General features: G+C 34.9%; 4 protein-coding genes across 6 annotated transcripts; 1 reads left to right on the forward strand and 3 right to left on the reverse strand.

Moving 5' to 3' along the window:
* Window positions 1–817: 817 nt before the first annotated feature.
* Arp5 (Actin-related protein 5) lies at window positions 818–8,854 on the reverse strand. Its single transcript, XM_089705809.1, has 12 exons — window positions 8,603–8,854; window positions 8,324–8,489; window positions 8,044–8,210; window positions 7,651–7,842; window positions 7,120–7,350; window positions 6,797–6,918; window positions 6,529–6,609; window positions 5,536–5,697; window positions 4,626–4,789; window positions 3,147–3,284; window positions 2,498–2,652; window positions 818–1,145 (listed from the first exon to the last, which is right to left on the reverse strand). Exons 1-12 carry the CDS (start codon window positions 8,706–8,708, stop codon window positions 841–843), a joined length of 1,989 nt encoding a protein of 662 aa, XP_089561935.1. The 5' UTR covers window positions 8,709–8,854; the 3' UTR covers window positions 818–840.
* Window positions 8,855–10,112: 1,258 nt separating this feature from the next.
* On the reverse strand, window positions 10,113–21,947 carry VhaSFD (V-type proton ATPase subunit VhaSFD). Of its 2 annotated transcripts, XM_089705935.1 has the most exons (12): window positions 21,822–21,947; window positions 19,931–19,954; window positions 19,540–19,621; window positions 19,264–19,444; window positions 18,628–18,837; window positions 16,835–17,032; window positions 15,848–15,982; window positions 15,051–15,236; window positions 14,285–14,472; window positions 13,697–13,885; window positions 10,895–11,008; window positions 10,113–10,648 (listed from the first exon to the last, which is right to left on the reverse strand). In XM_089705935.1, the coding sequence occupies exons 1-12, from the start codon at window positions 21,871–21,873 to the stop codon at window positions 10,573–10,575; spliced, it is 1,635 nt and encodes a 544-aa protein (XP_089562061.1). In that variant the 5' UTR covers window positions 21,874–21,947; the 3' UTR covers window positions 10,113–10,572. The 2 variants fall into 2 exon arrangements, with proteins under 2 accessions (XP_089562061.1, XP_089562060.1); XM_089705934.1 differs by lacking the exons at window positions 10,113–10,648; window positions 10,895–11,008; window positions 19,931–19,954; window positions 21,822–21,947 and adding an exon at window positions 19,700–19,900 and having other exon boundaries at window positions 13,674–13,885.
* Tsen2 (tRNA splicing endonuclease subunit 2) lies at window positions 21,492–23,428 on the forward strand. 2 transcript variants are annotated; one of them, XM_089705937.1, is made up of 4 exons: window positions 21,492–21,614; window positions 21,966–22,859; window positions 23,035–23,159; window positions 23,236–23,428. In XM_089705937.1, exons 2-4 carry the CDS (start codon window positions 22,046–22,048, stop codon window positions 23,368–23,370), a joined length of 1,074 nt encoding a protein of 357 aa, XP_089562063.1. In that variant the 5' UTR covers window positions 21,492–21,614; window positions 21,966–22,045; the 3' UTR covers window positions 23,371–23,428. The 2 variants fall into 2 exon arrangements, with proteins under 2 accessions (XP_089562063.1, XP_089562064.1); XM_089705938.1 differs by having other exon boundaries at window positions 21,972–22,859.
* LOC149481065 (COX assembly mitochondrial protein homolog) lies at window positions 23,361–24,034 on the reverse strand. The gene is made up of 2 exons (XM_089705939.1): window positions 23,799–24,034; window positions 23,361–23,723 (listed from the first exon to the last, which is right to left on the reverse strand). Exons 1-2 carry the CDS (start codon window positions 23,869–23,871, stop codon window positions 23,425–23,427), a joined length of 372 nt encoding a protein of 123 aa, XP_089562065.1. The 5' UTR covers window positions 23,872–24,034; the 3' UTR covers window positions 23,361–23,424.
* Window positions 24,035–27,542: the final 3,508 nt, after the last annotated feature.

Here is a 27,542-nt window from a genome sequence, read left to right on the forward strand (position 1 = left end):
TAGACCCAATTATGAGCAATCTATCTGTACCGGTCACAAGTTGCACTTATGAGTTTTTTGGAAGAAAAAAATAAAAAGATCAAGTTCAGTAACTCAAACTACCATAATATAATATTTTGACAATCGATTCCTCCTAAAGGCTTCCATGGAGGAATGTGTTTATTTTACCAATTATAGACCTAATTAAGAGCAATCTATCAGTACCGGTCACAAGTTGCACTTTTGAGTTTTTTGGAAGAAAGAAATATTTTTTGATCGATTGATGTGGAAATTGTTTGAGCCAAAATCATGTTTTACTGCGTGTAACTCAGAAACGGTAGGATATAGGAAAAAATGATTCAGGTACAACTTGTAGATAATTTTATGGTATTTCAACTTTTCCTTGAAAGTTTTTCTCTAACATGTACCGTTTTTGAGATTTAAGCGAAAAATGAAAAAATGGACCCATTTTCCCCCTCCCCCCACTCCGGGGCTCCTCCTAGTGGCCCGGGGTTTTAGTATGTTTATTACCTAGGGGCTCTTGACATGTTTCCGAAGAAACATCTTACGTTACTAACTCACGCACTCTAGAACTTTTTATTCAATGGACTATATGTAAATCATAGTATAAAATCGCTTTCTCTGTCCCTAAGTATATCCTTCTGGCTTATGTATGCTTAAATATTTAAAAATACGCAATGGATTTTTTTAAAGATAGTGCGAAAAAGGAAGGTTCTTGTACCTATATAATTATTAATTATGTTTTAGACAGAGCGGGCGAAAAGTAGTGACGAATCTTATCTAATGCATTCCAAGGGGTAAATAAAAGTCTAAAATCCATACAAATATTTATTCACAAAATTAACAATCTACAACGATTTCTTCTTTCACCACATTCGCGTCACCAGCCGGGGCCATCGTGGTGTCCACAATAGGCGCTGGACTCTTGTAGTATTTATTACTAGCGTGATGTTCTTTCAAGTACTCTCCGCCCATTTCGTAGTATTCTTCTTTGGAAATACACCAGTTTTCAAATTCGTTGCTTCCCGCGAAATCTCTCGCGCCGTACCACGCGTCTAAACTGGGGTTGTTTGACATTACCACTTTATGTGTCGATTGGAATGGCCGCATTTCTAGAAGTTCTCTTTCCAGTCGCTCTTTGAGACCTGTAATTATAAATGAATAAATACACTTGACTAACGAAAGAAGGTGCTGATAATCACATTGCTACCAAGAGGGAATTAATCTTATATATAAAAATGAATCGCAAAATGTGTTGGTAAGCGCATAACTCGAGAACGGCTGAACCGATTTCGATAATTCTTTTTTTATTATATTCCTTGAAGTACGAGGATGGTTTTTATGTAGAGAAAACGTAAATATGTACCACGGGCGAAGCCAGGGCGGACCGCTAGTGTTTTATAAAAGTCTGATGAGGATTTCATCAGTCATATATGTTCCAATCAATTACCGTACCTAATTTTTTACTATAGTCCTTTTCATTTAGGATGATTCCTGTGACACTTCATCGTGTTCTGAATTACGTATTTTATGTTTAAAAAGTAAAAATAATTTTAGTGCATAATATTTTTATTTTATGGCGGCATTATAACCAAAAATATAAAAATGAAACATCTTAAGCTTATAAATCAAAAACAGTATTGTTTAGTTTAATATTATGAAAAATAAAATAAAATAACACAAAAATATAATACCTACGCAATTCGTGTACATGAAATGGATCGTTGAAAAATCATAGAGTTGGAAAATCATATAATCGGCGCCCATCTTGTGATCGTTTGTCAATCGAGTCAATCGTCTGTACGAGTACGTCAGCCTTGTATACAAGTTGCATTTTTATATTGATACTTTACATGGTATTCTGTTATTTTTACTAATTGTTATTGTTGACTTTTTGTTGCTGTTGTTTGCTAAGCTTCCTTAGTTAATTGTTGGCGAAATGCCGAAAAAACTAATTTTGGTACTTTATTCAAATCGATTTCATTTCCATATAGAATATTATCGATTATCGGAAACAATTGATACGATTTCAGTAACCGACATCTCTACACGTGTCAAAAATCGATGTGTCACAGAAATCATCTTAGGTGGAAAGGACTATAGATAGAATATTTTGGGAAAAGGGTCTTAAATTAACAAATACTTTTCTGTAACGTGAAAAGTGAGGAAGAAAGATTATTGATTTTTTGACTGATAAACTTAAATTATTTTTATTTTTTGAAGTGAATTGAAGTGAAACTTCTTTATCGGGGTTGGAAAAAAATTTAGTGTAACATTTTTTCGTTACGCGTGACATTTTTCCGTTACTTTTTCTTATCCTTACCATGCGTGATTCGACGCATTTCTGTAAAGTTGCATATTATAGTAAATAATTTTTTGAAAAATAAGCTCATAAAGAAGTTTCACTTCTTACGTGTGTACACTAGTACACGCACACATTTTTAATTTGTTTGAATTCAATCTACTTGTATTTGATCATAATTTAGCAAATACTTACCAGGAAACTGGGAGCATCCTCCTGTTAGAAAGACGTTATTTGCCAGCAAGAGCTGATCTTCAGGGCTGAAGTGTTTGAAGACGTATTCCATTGTTTCTGCTAAACCAGCCTCTAAGTTACCCATCATTGAAGGTTGGAACATTAATTCCGGTGCCCTAAAATTGTATCGTATTAAATCTATAAATATTAATATCTTTAATGAAGTCTGAATAATGTATAAACTGTTTTATATCATGATACTTACTATTTGTCACGGCAAAGAGTACATTAAAGTAATAATTTTTCGACTTTTTACGGTATGACCTATACATGAGCGTGTGAGTGCGTTAAAGCGTATACGCGTGCATTTGAGAATATTTGCGTGCGTATGAGTGTATGTACGGGCTTATAAATTTGCGTACATGCGCATGAGGTTACGTGTAACCGTGATGTGGCTTTGAGCCATAAGGCCGCTATTTGAACATTTTGAATAGTTTTGTTTTACTTTTATTTTATAAGACTGTTGTACAATAAAGAGTAAATAAAAAAATAAATAATAAACCGTGTGTTTTAAAACCCAGGTATATGGGCATTTGATGAGAGCGTGTTTTTACATTGATGTACGTGTGTTTTTACATATTATGGAAGTGTATTATAAAGTATAGATTACCGGTAGGGTTCAATGGCGAGGTGCAGCTGGTGGTGCGTGGCGGAGGGCGGCGGCGGCTCGTGCTCGCGCAGAGCCTCCTCGAGCTCTACAAGCCGCTCGCCGTCCGCGTCCGAGTCGGAGTCGGCGTCGCGGCTTATACTGTATAAAAATTAGAATATAAGTTATAGAGAAGAAGAATATAAATTAAATAATTAAAGAAGATAAATTCTGTACAATAAACTAATAACAGAACAATGGCAACGGATCGTTAGAAATCGCCAAGTCACCACGACCCGAAATTTTGTGTCAGTGTTTCGGGTCATTTGTAACAGGATGGCGGTTCTACAGGGGTCTTAGTACGCAATCACAAAAAGAAAAATGATGCTCAGAACGCTGATACCGGACACCTTAAGATATTGTAATATTTTATAAGTATTAGAGAATCTTAACATAAAATATTATAGTATCTTCACCGTGTGTTACGCGCTTAATCGTTAAGTGTGCGCAGACGATTATTCCGTAACTATTACAGATATCAAAAAACTTTAAACCGATATTGAAAGACGAAAGTACTATACTTAATGAGTAAAATGACAATAATAACTTTTTAAAAATACCCAAAAATGTTACATGAAACGCTCCCATACATTTTATTTCCCATACATTTTGTGTTCAAAGCAAATGTTCGAAATGACATCCTCGTTTTGAAATACCATTGTATTCCATATTGAGCTCTATTTACAGTTTTTAAATAAACTTTCATTAAAATTTGCGAAGTAATTAAAGCACAAAATACAATAAAAAAGTATAATCTTTCATATAAAATGTTTGGAATAGTCATATTTCAAACTAAATGTATGGGAGCGTTTGATGTAATTTTTTTGGATATTTCTCGTTTTATTTTTAAAAAGTTATTATTGTCATTTTACTCATTAGGTTAAGTACTTTTAATATAAGTTTAAAGTTTTTTGATATCTGCAATAGCTACGGAATAATCGCCTGTGCACACTTAACGATTACACCCTGTATATTATATAGATGTAATTATGAATTTTTAATAAAAGTATTTTATAAATAATATTGGAGTTTTATTTGTTGGACTTTGACTATGCATATTGAATTATACCTATACCTTGAATCATGATGTCTTAGAGTAGCATTTTTTCAAGTGTGGGAAAGTGAAGTTCGACCTATATGTGTCTCTGTCAACTTACTCAAAAAGCAATGTATCTGCAGAAGCCTATGTAGATGATTATGTCGCCCACTCGCTCGATTTGCTCACTCTCATAGAAAAAATTGGTTGTCTGTAAAGTCGGTTTACTGACGATAGTTGAACATGACAACGTCCGATTGTGCAACTTTGTCGCTCGTTCCGCGCTCTCACTTGCACTTCAAGCCTATGGAACGCCTCAGAGCGAGGTAACGCCGCATGAGTCATGTTTTTTCGTACGTGCAGCCGGCTCTATCGAATTATAAGACGTTGTCACGTCAAAAACCCACCTCTTATACACATCCCAGTCAGAGTCCTGGTTACCGAACTCGTCGCCAGCAGCAGCCAGCCGCGATATAACGCGCATGCGCTCGGCCGCGGCCGCCGTGCGCCGCTTCACCATGGCCGCGCGGCGGGCACGACGCGCTTCCCGACGGGATACTATTTCTGTGTACTGGAATACAATGAAATCTTATCTTACTACTAGCGGTCCGCCCCGGCTTCGCCCGTGGTACCTACAACTATCCTATCTCTCAGCTTGGATCGAACTGCACATGGTGTGCGAATTTTATTATAATAGGTTAAGTGGTTTAGGAGTCCATGGAGGACAAACATTGTGACACGAGATTTATATACCTATATTATTAAGATTGTTATAAACGTGAATTTTTGAGGATGGATGGGTGTTTATGTGTATATTTGTTGCTTTCGTGCGAAAACCATTGAACGGGATTCAATAATAACTAGCTGTGCTGTAGCTAGCATGATATATAATTATGTACTCTATTCAAAGATTTAAATTTGAATCTATCTTACTTTGCGAATATAGCATAGTTAGAAAGCGAGTGTACCGAATTCATATTTGTAATGTCCTGAGTAACAATCATAAATATTCCTAAAATACAAATTCTAGCTTAATATCGCTTCAAATTATGTGTAATATTCACTTAATCTTCGGAACTGAAACATTTTAATTCTACATTCTATTTAAAAATAATCGGTTAAGTGCGAGTCGGACTCACGACACTAAGGCCGCCTGTCCATCTGCAAGAAAACTTCCGCAAGAAATGTCCGACAGTCTGTCTGACAGCAACTTGCAAGTCTACTTGCAGGTGGAAACGCGGAATTAGACTTGCAAGCTTGCGGCCTTAGGGTACATATTATATTATAATCAGCAAAGTAGCAAACATTCTACGATACCTTAGCTCTAGTCTCAGTTAACCACGCCTGAAACGCCTCAGGGTCTGAAGGCGGTTGGAACCTGCCCGTAGGTCGTGTTTCCACAACTTCATCAGGGTTCGCAGCGGCCGCTATACGCTGTTTATTCTTTTCTATGCGCATGTGCAGGTTCGATATTTGGCGCTGAAAATTTATTTGCCATCATAGATTGTACCAACTAATACTTATTACAATGGCAATGTGTAAAATCTGGTTTTCAGATACATATTTTAAATGTATAAAACCTTACATAATATAATATGCATATTGATTATTCATTTTATGCTTTGTCTTTATCAAGTCCTTATACATATTATATTGTTAAATGAAAAGCTGCCAATATTTGAAAACATGCACGCATCATGGATGAAACTACAAAAAAATACTTATTATAACAATTGTTTTTAATTATTACTTTAAGTTTTAATAAAGTAATTATCAAGGATTACCTATATATATATTATTATACATACTAGATTACCTTTCCTTTTGTTAAAGTCATGATTAAGGCGATTATCACACTGCCACGCACCACGCTGCATGTTGCGTGACTGCGTGTTTAACGTTACTTGTAAGTATCTCCGTTTGTATAGAAAACACGTACAGTCCAACACACTGAAAATGCAACCACGCGCGTACATGCGGATCACGCGCATACACATGCATCCCCGCGCGTAGGTGCGGGGCGAGACGCAAGGTATGGCACATCGAATCCCGCAGGGCCGCGCGTCGTGATGCTCAGTATTGTACGACCACCACAGAGAACGGCGAATGAATGAGAGCCGCCGTGCGTGAATCTACAAACGCACCTACGCGCGTGAGTGCGCAAAAAACCCGCACGATGATGCAGATCTGCACTCCTGCAGGAACGCGCGTAGGTGCTTCGACATGCAACATGCAGCGTGATGCGGGGCAGTGTGAGGATCGCCTAAGACACATTAAATAAACATACAAAAATTCTATAATTCAACTCACTTGTAGATCTGCATAACTTTTAATATCAAAACTCTTTATAGCATCTTCAAATTCCTGAGTGTCTCCATCTTCAATTAAATCCTAGAAAGACCATATGAGTGAAGAATAAATCGAATGTAATATAACAGGTTCATTTAAGTATAAAACCACTTATAACAATATTAAGGTGACTATTGTTCTACTACAAAATTTGCAACCTTAAAAAATATTGTCATGTAGTACATAGAGTTGACTATTTACGATTATATAATTGGTACACAATGTATACCTGTAGAGCAAGCAATTGATTCAATTGCTCTTCATCTTCAGCAAGCCTCTCTTCACGTTTCCTCGCATTTATTTCCAGTAAACGCCGCGCCATCTCTTTTTTACGTTCTTTTTGTTGTTCAGCTGAAATAATATGAATAAATTGAATATACAAATGAAATAGTAATTTTAAAATAATATTTTCATAAGGATAAATGACTTGGTGGTTTTTTTATTGCAACTATTCAAATTACTTTCATATATATAAGTAGAAAAAATTAAATATAGTGGCAATTAAGCTCTAAGATATGAAATTAAATATTCATTTATGAAATAGAAATATACCTGTTAAACCTGAAGAACTAGAACTTTGTACAAATGGTAACTGAACTCTTTTAACATTGGCATCATAATAGTCGGGATTTGCCCACTTTCTAATTTCCTCCTGATAATCAAGAGCTACAGAACAGTGCTCATGTAATATCTCCTCTATGCGAGACATGGTTATTGCATTCACATGCACTGGGTACTTCAACTGCAGCAATTTGTGTAAATAGCAAATTATCTCACTGCCTCCTGGAATATAAGATTTAATTTTATATAATGCAAAGAATTTTGAAAAAATATAGCATAATACTGTTTAAAATAGCAAGCCTTTCGACAGATCGATAATGAAAGTAAATAAATGAGGTGCAAAAAGTTAAAATATGCTTTTATAATAATAAATAAATTGTTTAATTGTTTAATTGTTTTAATTGTTTACTTCATTATTGAGTTTAGTCTTCCCTCTCCTTCCTTTGCCTATTTTACTATGAATAGGCTTTTTAACATTATTGGAAGTGAATTCACACTCATTTATTTTATATAGCAACTTACCTAAATTAATTCTCCTTGCATGTTCAGCAACAACCTTGCCTCTTAGAACAGGAATGATGTGTATAGAATGATATCCACAGTTTACAATCAAACCAGTATCTCCAATGTTATTTTTATAGAAGCTATATAAAGAATCAATGCCATAGCTAACTGCTGGAACACCATAGCCTTCGAATAACAACTCTGACATTACTAAAAACAAAAACATGAAGACTTATATAAAATAAAATAAATTACTTATTGATAATGAATATATTCTGAATGATGTATATCATATTCTAATATTCTAGACATAACATAAATAATGTAAAATCTTAATTATTGTTTCTATGTTAGTCATTTAAATTTATAATTTTTTCATTCTTTTAATTCATTCTTAATAATTCTACTTACATTGCCTTGAATAATTAGGAGTTACAAATGCTTCAGTCATCACAATAGGATGTGGTATACAGCCCTCACTATTTATACCCAAATGTGAGAAAATATAATCACAGACTTGCTCTTGCACCTCAAAGTGTGTGACAACATTTTTATCAAATTGTGTCTTTAATTGAAATCTGAAAATTATTTCAAAGATATACAGTTAATTTGAAGAATATAGGTACTTAAAAATACATACTAGCTTTGAAATTAATATCACAATGATAAATGTAGATATGTAAAACCTTACCTTACAGCTTCAATATTAACAATATCATTTCCAATTTGAATTGGAGGAGTGACTGGTGGTTCTGCATCCTTTTTGCATCGATCTTTACGAGGTCGAGCTATGAGATTCTTAAATATCAAGTGAGGCTCATCATTTATTGACCATCCAACTCTGCACTGATAAGAACCTATTAAAGTATAATTTTGTATAAGAATTCAAAATCATGAGAATAGTTATGTTCATTATTAAGTTAGATACGATGAAAAGCTTAAGTTTTATCAGAAATTATAATTAAATTACCATTGTCTATCACTAAAGGTATATGACCAAATTTTAGAGTTGGTCCGTATTCATGGACTATATCCGGAACTGTTTTGTAATCTTTAAGTATAAGTACATCCTCCATTATGTGTATATATACGCTTTTTTCTCAAAATTTATGAAAAATAATGAGTAAATAGTGGTGGATTCTCAATTATCACCGGTTCAAAACTTCAAAACAAATGGTTTAGAAATGTCAAATGTCAGCAATCAGACAGCCACAGACAGCAGACTTTCGAGATTGACAGATTACAAATATTAATTTTTGTTGCTGCACAGATTATAAACTACTATTCTTAACATTTTTTTTTGCATTTTTTCATAAAAGTGAAAACCCTGTTTAACCACTCAAGTGCGGGAGCCATTTTGCAAAAATCGGGTCTTGTGCGAAACCGGCTCCCGGTGCCGCCGCAGTTGGGGTTTTTGGCGGACCAATATTTTTTTAAAGTCGATTATCTCAGATTCCTTTATCAATAGCACATTTGCAAGTATATATGTATATTCATAGATAATAAAATAGTCTATGCCTTGTCAAAACGTGGTAACATTTAAATAAATAAAAACAACTTGAGTCAAAGCAAATGTACCCTTGTAATTTTTGTTACATTTTGTCTGCTAATAAAAAATTAAAACAGCTGTTCAGTGAGATTTTAATATTTATTGATCCTTTGTTACACTCTTCTTACGAGAAAATAAAAACATCATACCCTCCCATACATTTTTTTTACACATTCCTTGTTTATTTTTTTGTACAAAAAACTACCTACTCAATGTGTCATGAAAAGTGGGCCACTTAAATCATGTGGCTATGTTGTTATCTTGATTTATAGCTAGCCTGTTCTTTCCTTAACATGTCATATAAGTTAGAAAGAGGAAGGTTATTAGACCGTTTTATAAAGCGAACGCAAAACCCACGACTGTTGATCGACCGGGAGCCGGTCGCAACGCACAAGCCCCTGAATGTGGATCGACCGGCTCCCGGTCGTTCAGCACTTGAGTGGATAGCCAGATTTTTGTGAAGATCCTCAAAATATCAATTAAGAGTTAAAACTTAAATGGACTTATCAGTCCCATAAAAATAGTCTTAATATTTTCTACTAATCGATGACTAGACAGCTGTTGCTCACAGCTTCGCCCGCGTAGCCAATGGTACAAATTATAATGGCAAGATCGGCTCATATCAGATTAATTTTTTTGATGCAGAAAATCTATATCAATATACTACATATAGCATAAAAGTTAAAAATGTATATTATCACTATATAATGCAAAATTTATTGTACGTCGTGGTTTGTTTGTCATTTTCTACGTCACAATTGAGCGATTCTATTGTATTGATTTTCATGCGAGGAGATAGATAAGGAGTCTAAACATTGATACAACCTGGTTTTTTACCGTTTAGGATTCCTTTTTCCTCCTTCGGGCGATGTCACAGTCGGGGAGTCAGTTTGAATTATATATTTTAGGGCTTATGTATTAAAACAGGATATGGGTTAAAAAATAAATATTATATATTTCCATACTTTTATTAACGGCGCTCTGTTACATATGCACAAGTGGCTAAAACGTCTACATTTTACAATTTAAATAATACACCATATGTAATAAGCATTTGATTCTCAATTTCAATAACAATAATAAAACTCGTATAGGAATGTAATAATACAGCGGTGATAAATAAAATTCTATTATAAAGGCATTCATAAATACTTGATCAGTAAAATATAATAGTTTTTATTTTAACAACAAACAATATTTTTCTGTATTTACACGAATTTGAAAATATTAATTTATAAATAGCACAACAAGCGGTTCCGACTGAATGAACTTGATCTTTTGTACGTATTTTATTTACAATGTAATAATAATACTTGTATCATAACAATGGCTAAACTTTCGACCAAGATTTCTAGACGATAACAATAACGATATTAAATACTTTGGTGGGCTTAGCCTTTAGCTCCAACTGCAGATCCAGCCTGCTTGTCAATTTGTTCCTTTTCCAGTTGCTTGCCGAGGTATTCCCTGTGATAACGATCATTTTTATTATTATATCACTAGACTTCAGACGAATACAAACATATTTAAGCGTGAGAAACTTAACACTATTATAAACGTACTATTTGCCATAGTTATATGCAACTGCACAGGAAGATTTTAAGAAAAATGAATATTGATCACATAATAAATCGTGAGGGACATTAAAGACCACACATTGCTACGCTTCATTTTTATTTTGTTTGTCAATGTAAAGTCCGTGTATACACTCACCAGTTGTGAACCATAAGTTTCTGAACAGCAAGCAGGGCCTCGTAGCGCACGTTGGGGTCGTCGTGGCTGAGGAGGTACATCACGCGTTGCTTACCGCCAAGCTGCTCAATGATACTGGGTAAAATAAAGAAATAAATGATATATCTATACTAATATTATAAAGCTAAAGAGTTTGTTTGAACGCGCTAATCTAAAGAACTACATACTGGTCCGATTTGAAAAATTCTTTCAGTGTTGGATAGCCCATTTATCGAGGAAGGCTATAGGCTATAATATATCACCCACAGACATGTATCAAGATAGACTAAGTGAGTGTATGTACTTCCCGTGTCCAAACTAAGATTATGAAACTTACTTGACGCTGGCCTACACTCAGTCCGCGCTTGCAGTTCGCCAAGGAAAGACGTGAAGCTGAATAAAGTAAAATGCCGAATTACGCCGTTATAAACTGTAGAAACTCCACAGCTGTGAGTGGCCGAGTTAGCAGAGATGTTTCCTTCCACCGGTAAGTAATTTTCTAATCAGAATATGCACTATTTATTTTAAAATCAAATAAAGAATATCTGTGGAAAACGATCGTAACAAACACGGATACCAAATCATACGAAATGATTCGGAATACATTGCGGCTTTTACTTGGCACGGTAAAGATCGAGTCGTATGATAACAAGCAATGAATAGCGTCTTCTCATTTTTCTGTTCTCATTTTTCTGTCCAATTTTGTGGTTAGTGATGTTCATTTGATGCAACAGTTCTCGATTCTAATCGATTTTATAATCGAAGAGAAAAATGATAATTTGAAGGAGCAATTTTTCAGAAAAAAAGGCATAGATTTTTTTTGTCATTTAATACGACTTGACCTAGAACTTTTAAGTATTTTAATACAATGGTATCAAAAATAAATATTATGACATGGACGCCATTAGTTAAAGTGTCATCTTGGGAGTTTTTTAAGAAAACTCCTTATTGCTTAGACTATGTTTGTTTTTTCAGTTTTCCAAGTAACCCGAACATAAAAGAAAAATGGATTGATGCAACGGGACATAAAGATTGATTGATTGACAGTTTCATTACTTTCTTTCGATGGCCTCTCTAGTACGTAGTACACGGTAACTCAATGGGCATATGTAAGAAAAAGCTAAAACACATTAGTTTACTTGTTAGAATATTAAAAGGTTTATAAATTTATTTTATCATTCCTCTGTATATGGTAAGTAATTATCATTTTTCTGTCTTGAATCGATTTAGTAATCGATTACGATTCATTTATTTGACTACCTCTTAGACATAGATCTAGTTTGATCTGATTTCTTTCGATTTACTTCGATGGGATAGGACGATACTAGAATCGCCGCGCGAGTGGCGTCCTAATCGATTTAGCGTAAAATGAAATTACCATCACTAAAAAGCGCTCGTGACGTCATAACGCGTCAAGGTCAGTACAAAAAATATGACACGCTTGGTTTTCATACAGATCGCGGTACTTGCGTAGTCTATCTATGTCTGTGATATCACCACGCTAAGAACAACAGAAGCGGAGCCACGCGGGTGAAACCGCGGAGCGCAGCTAGTATTCATATATTTTTTAACCATCCCTAGGAAAAAGACCATTAAAGCTCTTCTAGCTTTACAGAGCAGAGCCGGCAAGAAGTTCGTTATCAATGTATATTCTCAGACACGGTGTATATATTCACTGCTTGCTGCGCAGGTAAATAACGGGTCAATATATTATTGTTAGATATTTTTGTGGATGAGTAGTTGTCAATATAGTTGTCACTGTTTCCTATCCGAACATGCTTAGCTGTCGCATACTATAAATTGCCGCGTTCCTTTGACTCGTGGCGCGACGGCGGTGAAGCACCCACGGACATTCTTCCCTGCTGCAGCTCGCAGATCGCGATACACGCGGGCTCGATCGCACTGCAGCAGGACACCTCCCGGACACGATACCTCGGACCACTAGGTCCCACCCAGTGCCCCGTCTGTAGTTGCAGGCGGCGTTGCCACCACTGAAAGGGGCCGCAGCGGGGCCGGGTCCTGCGCGCGCTCGTTCAGACGCGTTACTAACGGGTCAATGTATATACTCAAAGAGAGCGTGTGTACACTCACTGCTTGCCGCGCGGGTTACTAACGGGTCAATGTATATACTCAAAGAGAGCGTGTGTACACTCACTGCTTGCCGCGCGGGTTACTAACGGGTCAATGTATATACTCAAAGAGAGCGTGTGTATACTCACTGCTTGCCGCGCGGGTAGTGCCGCACGTACTCGCCCACGTCGTAGCACGCGACGGCGAGCACGACCGGGTCGCCGCTCTTCTCCAGCAGGTGCACTAGTGTGTGTATACTCACTGCTTGCCGCGCGGGTAGTGCCGCACGTACTCGCCCACGTCGTAGCACGCGACGGCGAGCACGACCGGGTCGCCGCTCTTCTCCAGCAGGTGCACTAGTGTGTGTATACTCACTGCTTGCCGCGCGGGTAGTGCCGCACGTACTCGCCCACGTCGTAGCACGCGACGGCGAGCACGACCGGGTCGCCGCTCTTCTCCAGCAGGTGCACTAGTGTGTGTATACTCACTGCTTGCCGCGCGGGTAGTGCCGCACGTACTCGCCCACGTCGTAGCACGCGACGGCGAGCACGACCGGGTCGCCGCTCTTCTCCAGCAGGTGCACTAGTGTGTGTATACTCACTGCTTGCCGCGCGGGTAGTGCCGCACGTACTCGCCCACGTCGTAGCACGCGACGGCGAGCACGACCGGGTCGCCGCTCTTCTCCAGCAGGTGCACTAGTGTGTGTATACTCACTGCTTGCCGCGCGGGTAGTGCCGCACGTACTCGCCCACGTCGTAGCACGCGACGGCGAGCACGACCGGGTCGCCGCTCTTCTCCAGCAGGTGCACGAGTGTCCGCAGCAGCTCCTGCCCGCGCTCGTTCAGGCGCGCCGCGTTCTCGCGCCAGAACTTCGCCGATTTGTGCACGGGCGACCATTCCAAACTGGAAACATCAAACAGTTAGCTCATTGAGTACCCAAACGGCCCAATCGGTCCACGACACAATAAATTTTCTATTGTGTCTGTGATTCCGGGGCCTGAGTTATTAAATAGTTGTTGATGGAGACGATACTGTGAACAATTGTAATGCTATCCGAATAGAAATAAAAACATTAAAAAACCTTTTAAAATAAAATGTCATACCTATATGTAAATTACAATTCAAAAAAGTCCCTTTTTTCATTTTCCATGTGAATAAAATAATTTTAATTTTACCTTGCTCGCCTATCACATTGAAATATAAACGTTATTTCTATACTTACTTTATAAATTACCTGCATTGTGATCAAATTAAATTTTACAATTTTTTTGTAAACATATTCCTTCCAAAAAAGATACCCACCGTCCACTCTTAACCTCAGTGGCGTACTGATCGAACGAGCTGAGGTCCTGCACGGAGGCCTGCAGGCGCTCGTTGAGGAAGTCCACGTCGTTCATTATGTCCTCGTCGTCGGAGCGCTTCTGTTCGAGGATCGACAGCTGCTTCAGCACTTTGCATTGCACCATCGCGATGCAGTGCTCTTTGGCCACCTGTTTATAATAAAAAAATTGGTTGTTTGTAAAGTAGGTTTACGATCGAGATGTTTACGTGATAACGTCTTATTGGTGGCAGCGCTCGAGATGAGACGGGAGATCGGTCCGTCTCTCTCTCTCGTTATACCTGCGATCGCGCTCGTGAGGTTTTGGTATGACACAACTTTCTGAACATGTCACCCGACTAAAACGATTTTAAAAACGTTATCACGTTAAAATGGATAATAAATGTGTTTGAACAAATTAAATCATTATATGGTAAAGTAGTCACGTTTTTAATCCGTTAACAAAATCACTAATGTTTAATATTAGCGTAATGCAAAATACAAATCGAAAAAACTGCACTACTGTACGAAATAACAGTAATTACTTGAATCTTGGAGAAACACGCAAGGCAATTTTAGTTGCGAAATTAAAATTGGAACACGAATAATAAATTTATAAATAAACACAATATTTTCTTTACATAGCTATAAATGGAAATAGCTATGAAATTGTTATACATACATACCAGCTTATTTAAAATGTGTCATTACTAGCCAGTATTACATTTAAATTATTTCGTCTATACAAACCTGGTGGTCTTCAGGCTTTTCAATCAGATTCCTGAACACGGCAAGCACAATGCGGGTGACCTTCTCCTTGACCGAGTCGCTCAAAATGTCCGCCAAGATGGGGATGGCGTTGAATTTGTTCATCTTCTCAGCGAGCAGCGGGTTGAATGTCAACACCCACAGGCAGAATACTAGCTGGTATTGAACCTATAAACAAAATAATAATTCTTGTAATTTTTTTTTAATTATTCGATAATAGATTAATGCATTAAAACCAAAAAAATACCATTAGTCTCCGAGCTATTTTTAACCTGAATCAATAGATATTAGACTATTCTATACGGGCAATTGACGTAGTGCCTATCAGAAAAATTTGTAGGAGATAAATTCCAACAAATGAAGCAAAGTTACAAAAAGAAGAATATACTTCTCCTTCTAGATTTTAGCAGCGCTAGAAAATATAAAGTGTCAAACGGGAATCTCAAAAACTAAACAAAAACTGGGTTATCTTAATATGTACTATTATAAAGGCGAAAGTTTGTATGGATGTTTGTTACTCTTTCACGTAAAAACTACTGAACCGATTACAATGAAATTTAGCACACATATAGAGGGTAACTTGGATTAACACATAGGATAGGTTTTATCCCGGAAATCCCACAGGAACGGGAACTATGCGGGTTTTCCTTTGAAAACGCGGGCGAAGCCGCGGGCGGAAATCTAGTATCTAACATACTAGTCAATAACTATTAAAAAAAATTAAAAAACAAACATGTTTTGTTTATTAAAAAGCTTCTCCTAGATTTATGAACAATTACCTGGAAGTTCACCCTCGAAGCGAGAATGGACAGCAGAGTGGAGATACCGTCTACAGACAGGAAGGCGAAACGGTACTCGTCGACGCGCAGCATCATTTGCAGGCAACGGGCCACCGACTGGATGTAGTCGTTGTTCTGAACAAAAATTAATATAATAAACATTTATGTTCAAAATATTGTATTTGCAAAGCATACATTAATTCTGCTGGTGTTTTTTTACTCACTACATGCACAGTGCAGTGTATTTATAATCATAACATTTGATAAAAGATTTATAACAGATATATTGAATAAACTGATAAAAGAACATTTAAATTTAAAATACTGTTGAATGTATTGACAAACTAACTTTACAATAATAAGTAGTAGGTATTTGATTGATTAAAGTGCCAATATAAACTAAATTACATAAAAAGCAATAACATAGAGTGTTTCATTATTCCATAAATAAACTAAACAAAGAAAGCTGGTTCTTGTATAATTTTTATAAACTGTTGACATATTATCTTGTTTGTTTTTCGGTCTATATATCACAACCACAAATCTGTTAAACATTTTTTTTTGTATTAACTCTTTATCATTGTATACATACCAACATAAAATAATAATTATTGCTACAATTTTTTTTTTCTAAGAAATTAAGCAAAATTACAAAAAGAAGAATATACTTCTCTTTCTAGATTTTAGTATCGCTAGAAAATATAAAGTTTAATCACAAATTTTAATATTAATACATGCAACACTGTAATAATGTGTGTTGTATCGCTTTTGTAGAATAATAAAGTTATTTAACAACGCACCTTACGTCTGTGCGTGAGCAGTTACAAGCATTTTGTTAATCAAAGAGTTAATAACATAGATAACAGAAGCGCACTGAGGCGTTCAGCCCTTTCTATATTAGTACTTAAACTTAAAGTCATGTTAGTCGACAACGAAGTTATTGTACACTTTATTACATTCACATGTTGCGGCGCCAACACAGAATACCTTGTGGAGGTCAGGATGCAAGTCCCCATGTGATTTCAGTACATCGAACGAGGTGTAAAGGCTCGAATATTTCTCACTGTCGGCCTTGTCCGCGCTTTTGTCCTTGTGGTGTTTAACGTGTTTATCGGAGAAATGTTGTTTCTCGTGCTCCAACATAACCTGCTCAGCATGCGCTAACTCGGCAGACATTTTCTCCGCCTTGCCAGAAAACAAACCTCGCGGTGATAAAATTGCAAACCACTTCCATAACATCCCAATGATGCATGATGCTTGGGTGAAGATGATATCACAACACTTTACGTTTGTTTAGACGTTCGAGTATTTGTTAACTGTTGTTAGCATGGGAATGTTGAGCTTAGCCTAAAGCTTGATAAGGCTGAGAAATATCTTTATTATTCACATTATTTCTGTAAAGTTAGTATATCAATAAACTTAAAAAAATCACAGTTTCAATACAGTGATAATATATATTATTCAAATAAATATATAATAAAATTAATACATAATGATTCTTATATATTTAATTACATTACAGAGTACATTAGTACATATAATATAATAAATGCAACTATAATAATTAAAATATAACAACAAATATATTCTTTTACTTTTTGTAAACTATATTACATTTTCCTTCCGATAATTATAAACATGATTTTACACAAAAATTTAAATATTGTAAAATTCGAATTAAAAACATAATTCCTGAAATTATATACTTTATAATATTTATATTGTAGTCCATGTTTCTTTAGAAAATCTCTTAGCTGTAACATGGTAGGTACATACAATATTTATAATTGATCAATATCATATTGTTATAAAGCCAGTATCTGTAATGGTCTGAAAAATATTAGCTTGCTATTCAACTAGCTTTTAAAACTTGAAGCAAATTTAGGGTTGAATTAAATTGTGTTCAAGATCATGTGAAATAAATTAAAATCATTAATTTGCTGATTTGCTTCTATTAAAAAGTAAAAAAAAATTACGAAAGAAGGAGAACATTTTTCAAAAATCTTCAGATTATTATATATTGGCCAACTATATGCTAATCCGTTTAAAACCTTCAGATAAAAATGTATTGAAATATAAAACATGACTATCAGGAACTAAAACATCAAACTAAGCATTTTAAGTAAGCATTTACTTTTTTATAAGTACCTACACGTAAAGAACTATTTAAAAAGCATACATATTTATATTGAAATTTTTATATTTTACACATACACTGTATTTACAAATTTACCTACATACATATGTAATGTGAAAGGTAAAAGTATAAATTCAGCTGCACAATAAATATTCCTTTAATTATCTGAATTAAATTATAAATACATATTTATATATTGTATTTAAAAACACATGTTTAATACGAGTTTTCACTTTAACATGCAAAAATAACATATAGGCATATTACTGAACACATTTAACATGCAATCACATATAAATGATTACTATGCACTAGAAAACCAAACCCATTTATTTTAAAATTAAATCTATTAGAAAGAGGTACTTCACATTATATCTAAGAGAAATTATAAAAATCCAAGATTTTTTGAGGCAACAGAGCAGATGCATCACCTGATCAAGTTGTCCAACACAAGTTGTCCATTATATTAAATTAATAAAATAGTCTTCCTCCTTCCAATATCATTTTGTTTAATAATTATAACGTGTATTAAATATAAATAAACAACTGTATCTGAAGATGTCAGATCAGAAAACCAATAAAAAAAAAAACATTTAAAAAAACTGACCATGCTGGTGCGGTGAAGAAAAAAAATATTACTCACGTTGGACTTAAGCTGGTCCTTTAGCCAAGAGAGGTAGAAGTGCAGGTCGCTCTTTTCCATGAGCTGCGGATGCCAGCAGGCCAGCTTAGCGATGATGCGAGCAGTCATGTGCTGAACAAACTCGTCCTGACGGTTCAGCAGGTTGAGGAACGGCTGCCAGACGTTGCCGTGTCTTGATTGGCGGAATATCTTCACTCTGGATTTATCTTCCTGAAAACATTGTAGGGCTAGCTTAGCTAGTTTTTTTTCACATAAGAAGTAATACCATACAGAAATTAAATTAATTTCTAGTAAGTTTTAATTTATTATATCCTCCTATATCACACCTCCTATTCACTGCATATAAATGCAAGTGATGAAGATGGAGCAAATGTTGCAAACTGAGCAAATATAACATAAAATTACTGGGCATCATAGAAGCATAATAATTATTATAGTCACATAACAATAATCTTTGAAATATTTATTCCCAAAAAAAAAAATACCTTAACCTTTTAGGAATAACTGATATCTGTAATAATAGTTTCAAATGACTTTACTTGAATAACACATTTTTGCCAAACAATGTGATCATCATGTGAGGAATTATTGTAGAATAAATAAATTAATATATTCACTTAGTGTAATAGTACTCACAGATAAAATATCATCAATCAGTACAAGCACATACTGGATGGTGTTATCTTTGCTGATGTGAGTGAGTAAGTTCAGGAACACATCAGCACAGGCCTCAGGGTTCTTGTCAGGCAAATCTTTTTGGCCGCGCTGATCCAAGTTGACAATGAAGTCATGATCACGCTGGGTGATCATCTGCGACCTAGAATGTATAGATTATTATTATTCACTATATTATAACTAAAAGACATTCACAAAGATCAATCTCATAATATGTGAGTTTGTTACTTCACTTACTGCAAATACGACTGCCAATTAATTTGGCTTTGGCGAATCTCACTTGCTCTAATTTGTAGGACGCTGGTTGCTGCAATCATATCTGGAAGAGAGGGGAAATGAAGATAATTTTAAGTTTTGTATTAGTGTTATACGATTTGCGACTTACCATTAAACTTACCGATTTTATCATCACCAAGCGATGGGATAAGTTTGCTGACATTTTCTTCGTGAATGTTAGCCATTTTGGCTAATTTATCGTAGGAAGAAAACCCCACACACAAGAGAAATAAAATTTACGGAAACTATTTTTCCGAAAACACAAAAATGGGAGATCGAAAACTCAGCTGAGAGGTCTTGTGACTTATGCAAGTGAAGTTGTCTTTGATTGATTGTCTATGCTATTGCTTACCTTCTCTAATGTAGACTTTTCGAGCTGTGAAAAAGAGAGACAGATATATAATTTTATGGATAGAATGTTGTCGACACTGATAAAACGTTTAGAAATTAATTAAACACATTAATGTCACTAATGAAAATATTAATAAATTCAAAAATTTTAAAAATTAAAAACACACAATTAAAAATTCAATTTTAATAAAACAGAATTAATTTTGTTATTAAAATTGGTATTTCTTTAGAAATTTGCGGCACGAATTAAGGGGGGGGAGGGGAGGGAAAGGGAGGGGGGAGGTGAGGGGAGACCCCCTATAAAGTGGGGGGGTGAGGAAACCCCCCCTTCTATTTTTTTTTTTATTTTTTTTGAGATTATATTTATACTAGCTTACCGCCCGCGGCTTCGCCCGCTTTGACTTAAACCTAATAAATTATATACTAAAACCTTCCTCTTGAATCACTCTATCTATTAAAAAAAACCGCATCAAAATCCGTTGCGTAGTTTGAAAGATTTAAGCATACAAAGGGACATAGGGATAGAGAAAGTGACTTTGTTTTATACTATGAAGTGATGTAGTTAGAAATATAACGAAGATTATGGGCTTTCTTGACTGCTCCGGCGCTGCAGAACGTGGCGCTTGCCCCCGTGTACCTCGTTGCAGGCAGGAGTCTTCACTCGCCTTCGTAGCTTCGGCTTTTTGGTCGCCTTTGGCGACCAGCCTCAGCCACTCCGGCTCGCTTGACTCTGCCTGCTCCTCAGCACACGCGAGCGCCACGCTCCTCCGCGCCTCCGACTTTTTTAATACACTCTAGTGTATGACAGACAAGTACCACGTGGAATCGGGGTGGACAGATTCGGTTCTGTGATTAACAATTTGTGTGCAATATACATACAATAAAAACATTTTTTTTAAATAATTATTTTTCAAATCTTGTATACATGTTTGATACAATTTACAATGGCAATGAATGGATCCATTTTATTTTTTTCCACCCATCGTCTCCACATATTCTATAATATTATCACCGAAGTTTGCTGGGCGGTTATAGTTATCTTTTTTAAAAAATCTTTTTACAACATGCCACTGAGACTCAAATGGGTCAGAGGCAACAAATGGGTTGTCTGGGTCTGAGTGATTAACTTTTTTATGAACATACCCATATTGCCCCAAACAATCATATGCTCGCCAATAACCCGTATGAATTGTTGTCCCCTCAGCACTAAGCCTCAGCAACATGCTTTTGAATGAACTATGGTTTTTAATATGTACATTAAGACATTTGTTATCTCTTTCAAACACAATTCTTGTAGTTTTGTCAATGTAACTCAAACAATTTTGAACATAATCTCAAAAATTAAAAAAAAGATTTCTCTGTAATTACACGTTTCCGCACGAAAAGCCGCTAATGTATGTTTCGGGGCATCATTATCGATCGATAAAAATTAAAATCGCGCCGAAATTCGTGCCGCACGTTTCTAAAGTCAACCCTTAAAATTAACAATTTTTATAACTGAAAACACTGTGACTGTCAAAAACTGAATAAATTATTTTTTTGCTGTGTTTTTTTGCAATGCAAAACAAGGTGTAAATTACATACCTACCTACCTATTTTAAATATTATTAAAATAATTTTATTCTATCCGAAAATAAATAAATACCACTGGAAAACCGATACGATGAACCAATTTTAAACTTATGGTAAACCTATTGAATAGAGAAGAATTAATCCAATGCATCTATATTACTATACTCTTTGATCCAATGCTTGAATTATTATAAATATTATGTATTATAAGAATTTATAGACAGTGATATTTATAGACACCTTTAATTTTTGTGATTTTCACTGCGTTTAATACAAAATGTGAAAGAGGAAAGCTAAGGAGGAAAGTTTAGGTTACTTACGGTTAAATATTTCCTCGTCCTTTGCTTTTGCCGATTTTTTCGGAATTTCCATTTTTAACTTTAACAATTTAGTGCACTGAAATTGGCTGTAATTTTGTATCGTAATTCATAATAATTGATTTTGTAAAATAAATTGACTTAAAGTTACAGATTCATAATTTCGCGTTTGGACTTGTGACACATTCTGCTAAAAATAAAATTGGGAACCAGCCAGTTCTTTTGTCATGACTAGTTTGCAAACAGAGGAAGCTTGTCAAAATATCGACCCTAATAATACATTAACCATGGATGTTGAATCTTCATTACGTTTTCCAATTGATAATTCAATGAGAATTATATTTACTGGTTATTATAATGGTTATGGAGTAGAAGTAAGAGGTATTGAGGAGATGGCAATGCTTTATCATATGGGGTGTTTTGGTAAAGGCACTAAATCTAGATCAAGACCTAAATCTATAAAACATGATGGGAGTCCATGCATTATGAGAAAAAGACAGTATTTGAAAAGAAACTATTGGTACAAAAAGTTTAGTTCTTCCCAACCAGCTCCACAAGCTGATGACTTTTTAATTAATGTTAAAAGTTTAACATCCAAGATTCTGCATGATAGTGCTCAACGGGCAAACAAGGATGTAATAGATTTAGTATCTAGTGATGATGAGCCCTGTGACACAGATCAGAGTGATAATTATGATGATACAATTTGCAGTAATGAGAAGAAAGAAACAGTAGTTATAGTCCCAAATAGTGATTCAGAGGATGACAACTATTTTGCCAACTTAAAGCCAAAGTGCTGTCTCAATAAGATTCAACTAGAAGAAAAGTTAATGCTTACAAAACAAGAAGCATTTTTTCTGCTGTACGGACTTGGTTGTTTGCAAATTTTTAACATTGATAATAAATTGTTGAAAGTAAATGACTGTTGGAAATTATTTAATGAAGCAGATCATTACTTTATGAATAAGTATATTGTATATCACTACTATAGATCTAAGGGCTACATTGTAAAACCTGGAATTAAATTTGGCGGAGATTTCTGTAAGGAATTTACCTTTTTTATCATATTAACAATATTTAACCTTATTGCGAAAGAGTAGATGCTATTTATTTCATGTTTCACTGAAGAAACCTAAAGATTCTGATCCTCGCTGAAAATAAAATATTTCAAGTTTACATTTTATACAAATCAAAATTAATTTTTAACTTCTTTTAGTGATCTACAGAGAAGGGCCAGGGATAAACCATTCTGATTATATAGTAGTTATAAAACAGAAACAAGAATCACAAGACTGGCTCACTATGCTAGGGCATGTAAGAATGGCGGCAACAACTGTCAAGGTATGCAAACCATTTAAAAATATAAAATTATTTCTTATTACAAGACACATATTAATATGAATCCATTTGTTTTCAGGAAATAATAATCATAGAAATTATTGAGCCTAGTAAAGAGAACATAACACTACCAAAGGATTTGAGCGAATATACTGTAAAAGAAATTATTTTAACAAGAAATATTCCAGTGGTAATAAACAATGATGAAGACTAAAACATTTATTTTTCTTAAAACTAATAGCTAAACATATCAATAAACAAATTTAAATTAGGCCCGTTTTATAGGTTTCTTGACTCCTGTTCTTCTATATTCACTTCTCTCTTTTAAATATTCTTCTGTACATTCTTTTATAAAATCCTGATTTTTATACCAATCACCTAAACATGCTTTCATTAAACTATTTTCTTTTCTACAATTAAAAACCATAAAAACTGAAGATTCCTTCACACATTCGTTAAATTCTGCTACTTCTGAAACACATTTCTCGGTTTTTGCTTTTTCTCTCATGAGTTTTGGAATTAAAACTTCGATTTCTACTCTTCTTAATGATTTATCATCAGGATCTCCTGCAGCAGAAATTGGGATTATGAGTTATTAAGAATTGAAGCATATTGTTTTTATTAATTTGAATTATTTATTACCTAAGCCCTTCGGCCCTGCCGAAAACTTCGGCGGTAGGACAGAAGGTTCTATTGTAGTAGTCATGGTTTGCATGATGGGGAGTATAAGCTATCTCAAATGCGATGCAACTTCAATCCCTCGTTAAAAATCCTGAATTCCTAATTTCCAATCCACTAGACAGTACAGTATTTTTACATGAATAATATTTTTTTTATAAAAAATAACGTGAAATCAGCTGTATGTTGACTTCACGTCTGACATAATATGTCAATTATTGTCAGGTAAGATAACTGTCTACTGGGAAGAGAGGCCTTTGCACAGAACAAATATACTCTAGGGAGAAGAACGACGACTTCGTACAAAAAAAGTAAAGACAGTTTTGCTGCGCGCCATCTAGTGGCACCCCCAGAACAACTAAAGAACGCGATTAGGGCGGGATATTTGAAATATTTTAGAGAAAATTACTCAAAACTGAATTTTTCTTTCTAGATGTGCCATAGGAATGAATAATTATCTCAAATTAGCATAATATATGACGTAGTACCTACGTCATATATTATGCTAATTTGTTATAACTTTTCATTTCTATTGCACAACCAGAAAGAAAAATGTAACTTCAAAAACATGACCTACATTAACATTAGCAAAAAAAACTCAGGAATTATAATAATTTTCTTTATTGTTCAATTTCATTTGTGTTTTAAAATATCAATTTTTCTCTTTAAGGAAGCTTTCGAAGCTTCTTCTGAGAACTGACGATTTTTTAATGTACAGTGCCTCTTTATACAAATATATGATACATTGTCAATAAAATAATTGAGATTTTTTTCCCAATGTGCTGGACAAGCCTTTAAAAACTCATGATCAACTGATTCTGTAATTTTTTCTTTTACTCTTTTAAGTACTTGCTTTTCGTGTCCTATATCTTCAAGCATTCTGTTTGCCACCAAAGCACAGGATTCCACATAATTTATTATATTTTTATGGGGATAATTCAAGCTCTGCTTTTCGGAGTATTCTTTAAATTGAATAAATAAATGTTCTACTGACCCTTTTTCCTTAGAAATTAAAATATTAAGACAGTTTGTGCAGGTACAATCAAGTCTTTTAACTAAAAATCCACAAACATATGCACATGCCTGAGCTTCACCAGTTGATGGTTCAGCAGTACATACATTTTCAAGTTCCTCAGAGAAATCTGAGGAATATGAAAAATTTTGTAAAATTGTATCATTTGTGCATATGTTTGTGGATTTGGTCAATATCTCTTTATAATTATCAATTATACTTTCGCAGTAATCGCTTTCGCAGTTTCCAGTGCTTAGGTGAGCTAGGTTGCTTAACCTATCACGCGTCTGGCGCACAGCCGGCACCGATCCCGATAGTGTCAAGGGAGTTCACGAAATCTAGCTTTTTTATGACTACCGAGTTTGAAAATTTTATTTACCCTATTGTTCTATAATTATATGCCATGTATTATATATTTTTGGAAAGAGGAAGAAACTAGTTATAGCATAAAAATGTAATCATGACGATATATTTTTTCTATAAAATTATAAAAAAATGATTTTCTTTTGTTTTAATTTTAATTGCTTACATACTAACACTTACATGATAATGCTGAGTCATCAAATGATCATATTCACGTTTTCATATCACTACACGATTGCCAAATACATTCACTTATATTTTCACACATTTAACACAACGTATTTCACTATGAATAATAACAAATCTCCATTATTCACAAACAAGAAAAAAAGCGCCATTTTGCGTCTTCCGCACTGAAAAGTTGAGACACTTTTTCACTGAGTATTCTTCAAATATCCCTAAAACCAATATCATAAACGTATTCTACGTAAAATTTCCAGTAATATACGTCTCAATTATCACTCATCTAATTATTCCTCTCGGCATAATTCACAATCCAAATATTCGTTGAACAAGACAAATGTCACAAACTATGGCCGATGACGCAACTCAATCAATGATTCACTTTTTTTTTTTTATTTTGTGGTTTTGGTCTCTATTGCCTGTCTCGGAGTCGTGTCGATTCGAATTATAAATGTTTAAGGCATAGAGAAATATTTTTTATACTGGAAACATTCACTTGTAATTCACTACAGATGGCCTTCAATGTCACGGGCCGCGTTAGGCACAGAGTTTGTGCGCAGTACACTACAGTACAATTTGCGTTACGACACAAATATTGTGCGTAGAACGTGTCACGGGTTAACATAGAAGTTTTTAAGGCTGCAACAAATTGTCCAGCAGTGGGATTGTAATTAGCACCACAATTACCCCGAATGCAGCCAAACAGGTTTTCTAATGGGTCCTGCTGTAGTCTGCGGGTGGCAAGACTTTGAACATTTGAATGTTTAGTACGTAGTTTATTCCATAAAAGTTCGACTGCATTCAGAGTCCACACCCACCCTTCTTTTGAAGGCGGTGTGCGTGTGCAGCCTAAGAATTTTAAAGTATTAAAAAATAATTTCATTTCTTTAAATAACTGGAGATGTGGTGTTGTTTCTTTTAAATTAGTCGCATGTATTTTCCCGCGGCGCAAATCTGAGGAGTCGCTGTTGACAGAATCAAATAGCTTGTCCATTTTTGAAATAACACCTGCAGTTACAGCTGCTTCTGAAGTCAGTACTCCTGAAAATGAAAGTAAAAATGTATTTAAACTATTTGCTTAACGAATAATAAAAAAAAACCGGCATGGTGCGAGTCGAACTCGCGCACGAAGGAATTCGCACCATTATCTATAAAAACTGCAAAAAAAACACGTTTGTTGTATGGGAGCCCCCTTAATTTTTGTTTTATTTTAATTTAATTATTTATTCTTAAAGTGAATATGTAACTAAATATTCTGTGAATATTTCAAGCGTCTACCTGTTGCCGTTATAAATATCGAGCAAAAACGAGCAAAAAAATCACGTTTGTTGTATAGGGAGCCCCTTTAAATATTTATTTTTTTAGTATTTGTTTTTATAGCAACCACAGAAATACATCATCTGTGAAAATTTAAACTGTCTTACTATCACGTTTTACCCTTTGGGTATGGAGCCCCAAAAAACCGAGTTCTGTTAATAGATTGAAATAATATTATTAAAAAGTAAAAACTATATTATTTATATACCTTCTGAAATTTTCGCCAACATCCCAGCAGCAACCGTATGGCTTAAGATTTGTGCCGCCAATTTAACTTTCATTTTTTGCTTGCTGTTTGGATTGAGGTGTTCTAATTTTAAGCCCGGAGCAAATACAAAATTGGGGTTCTGATTGTCCAGATCATAAAAAGTTTTTATGTGGCTCCATTTTGCAACACCTAAAATAAAGAAGTTCATTTAATTAAAAAAAAATTAATGTGTAGGTATTTAGCATTATTATGATCTACTAAATGAGAACACATAATATTAGTTCTTACCTATTCCACTTTTGTTGTTTGATGTAATTTGTGTAGTGCACTGGATATCGTATTTCAGAAATAGATTTCTGAAACACTTAAGAAGATGAGGCGGGTCATACATACTGATAATCTCTATATCATCAATAGTAATGGAGGGTTTTTCACTAGTGGCACCCAAGATGGACAAAGCTCGTCGATTTACCCCATCCATGTCGCAAACCGTTGCCGCTATGCTAAGACCCGCCTGACGACATTCACGTATTATCTAAAAAAAATTGACAAATTAATAATACACACACATGATTATTTATTTTAATTTGTGGAAACTGATTTGGGTTATGATATTACTTACTTT

Source organism: Colias philodice, chromosome 17 (assembly GCF_061535455.1).
Source record: "Colias philodice isolate Cphi_HAF_F1 chromosome 17, ilColPhil1 Martin Lab GWU primary, whole genome shotgun sequence".
Lineage (NCBI taxonomy): Eukaryota > Metazoa > Arthropoda > Insecta > Lepidoptera > Pieridae > Colias > Colias philodice.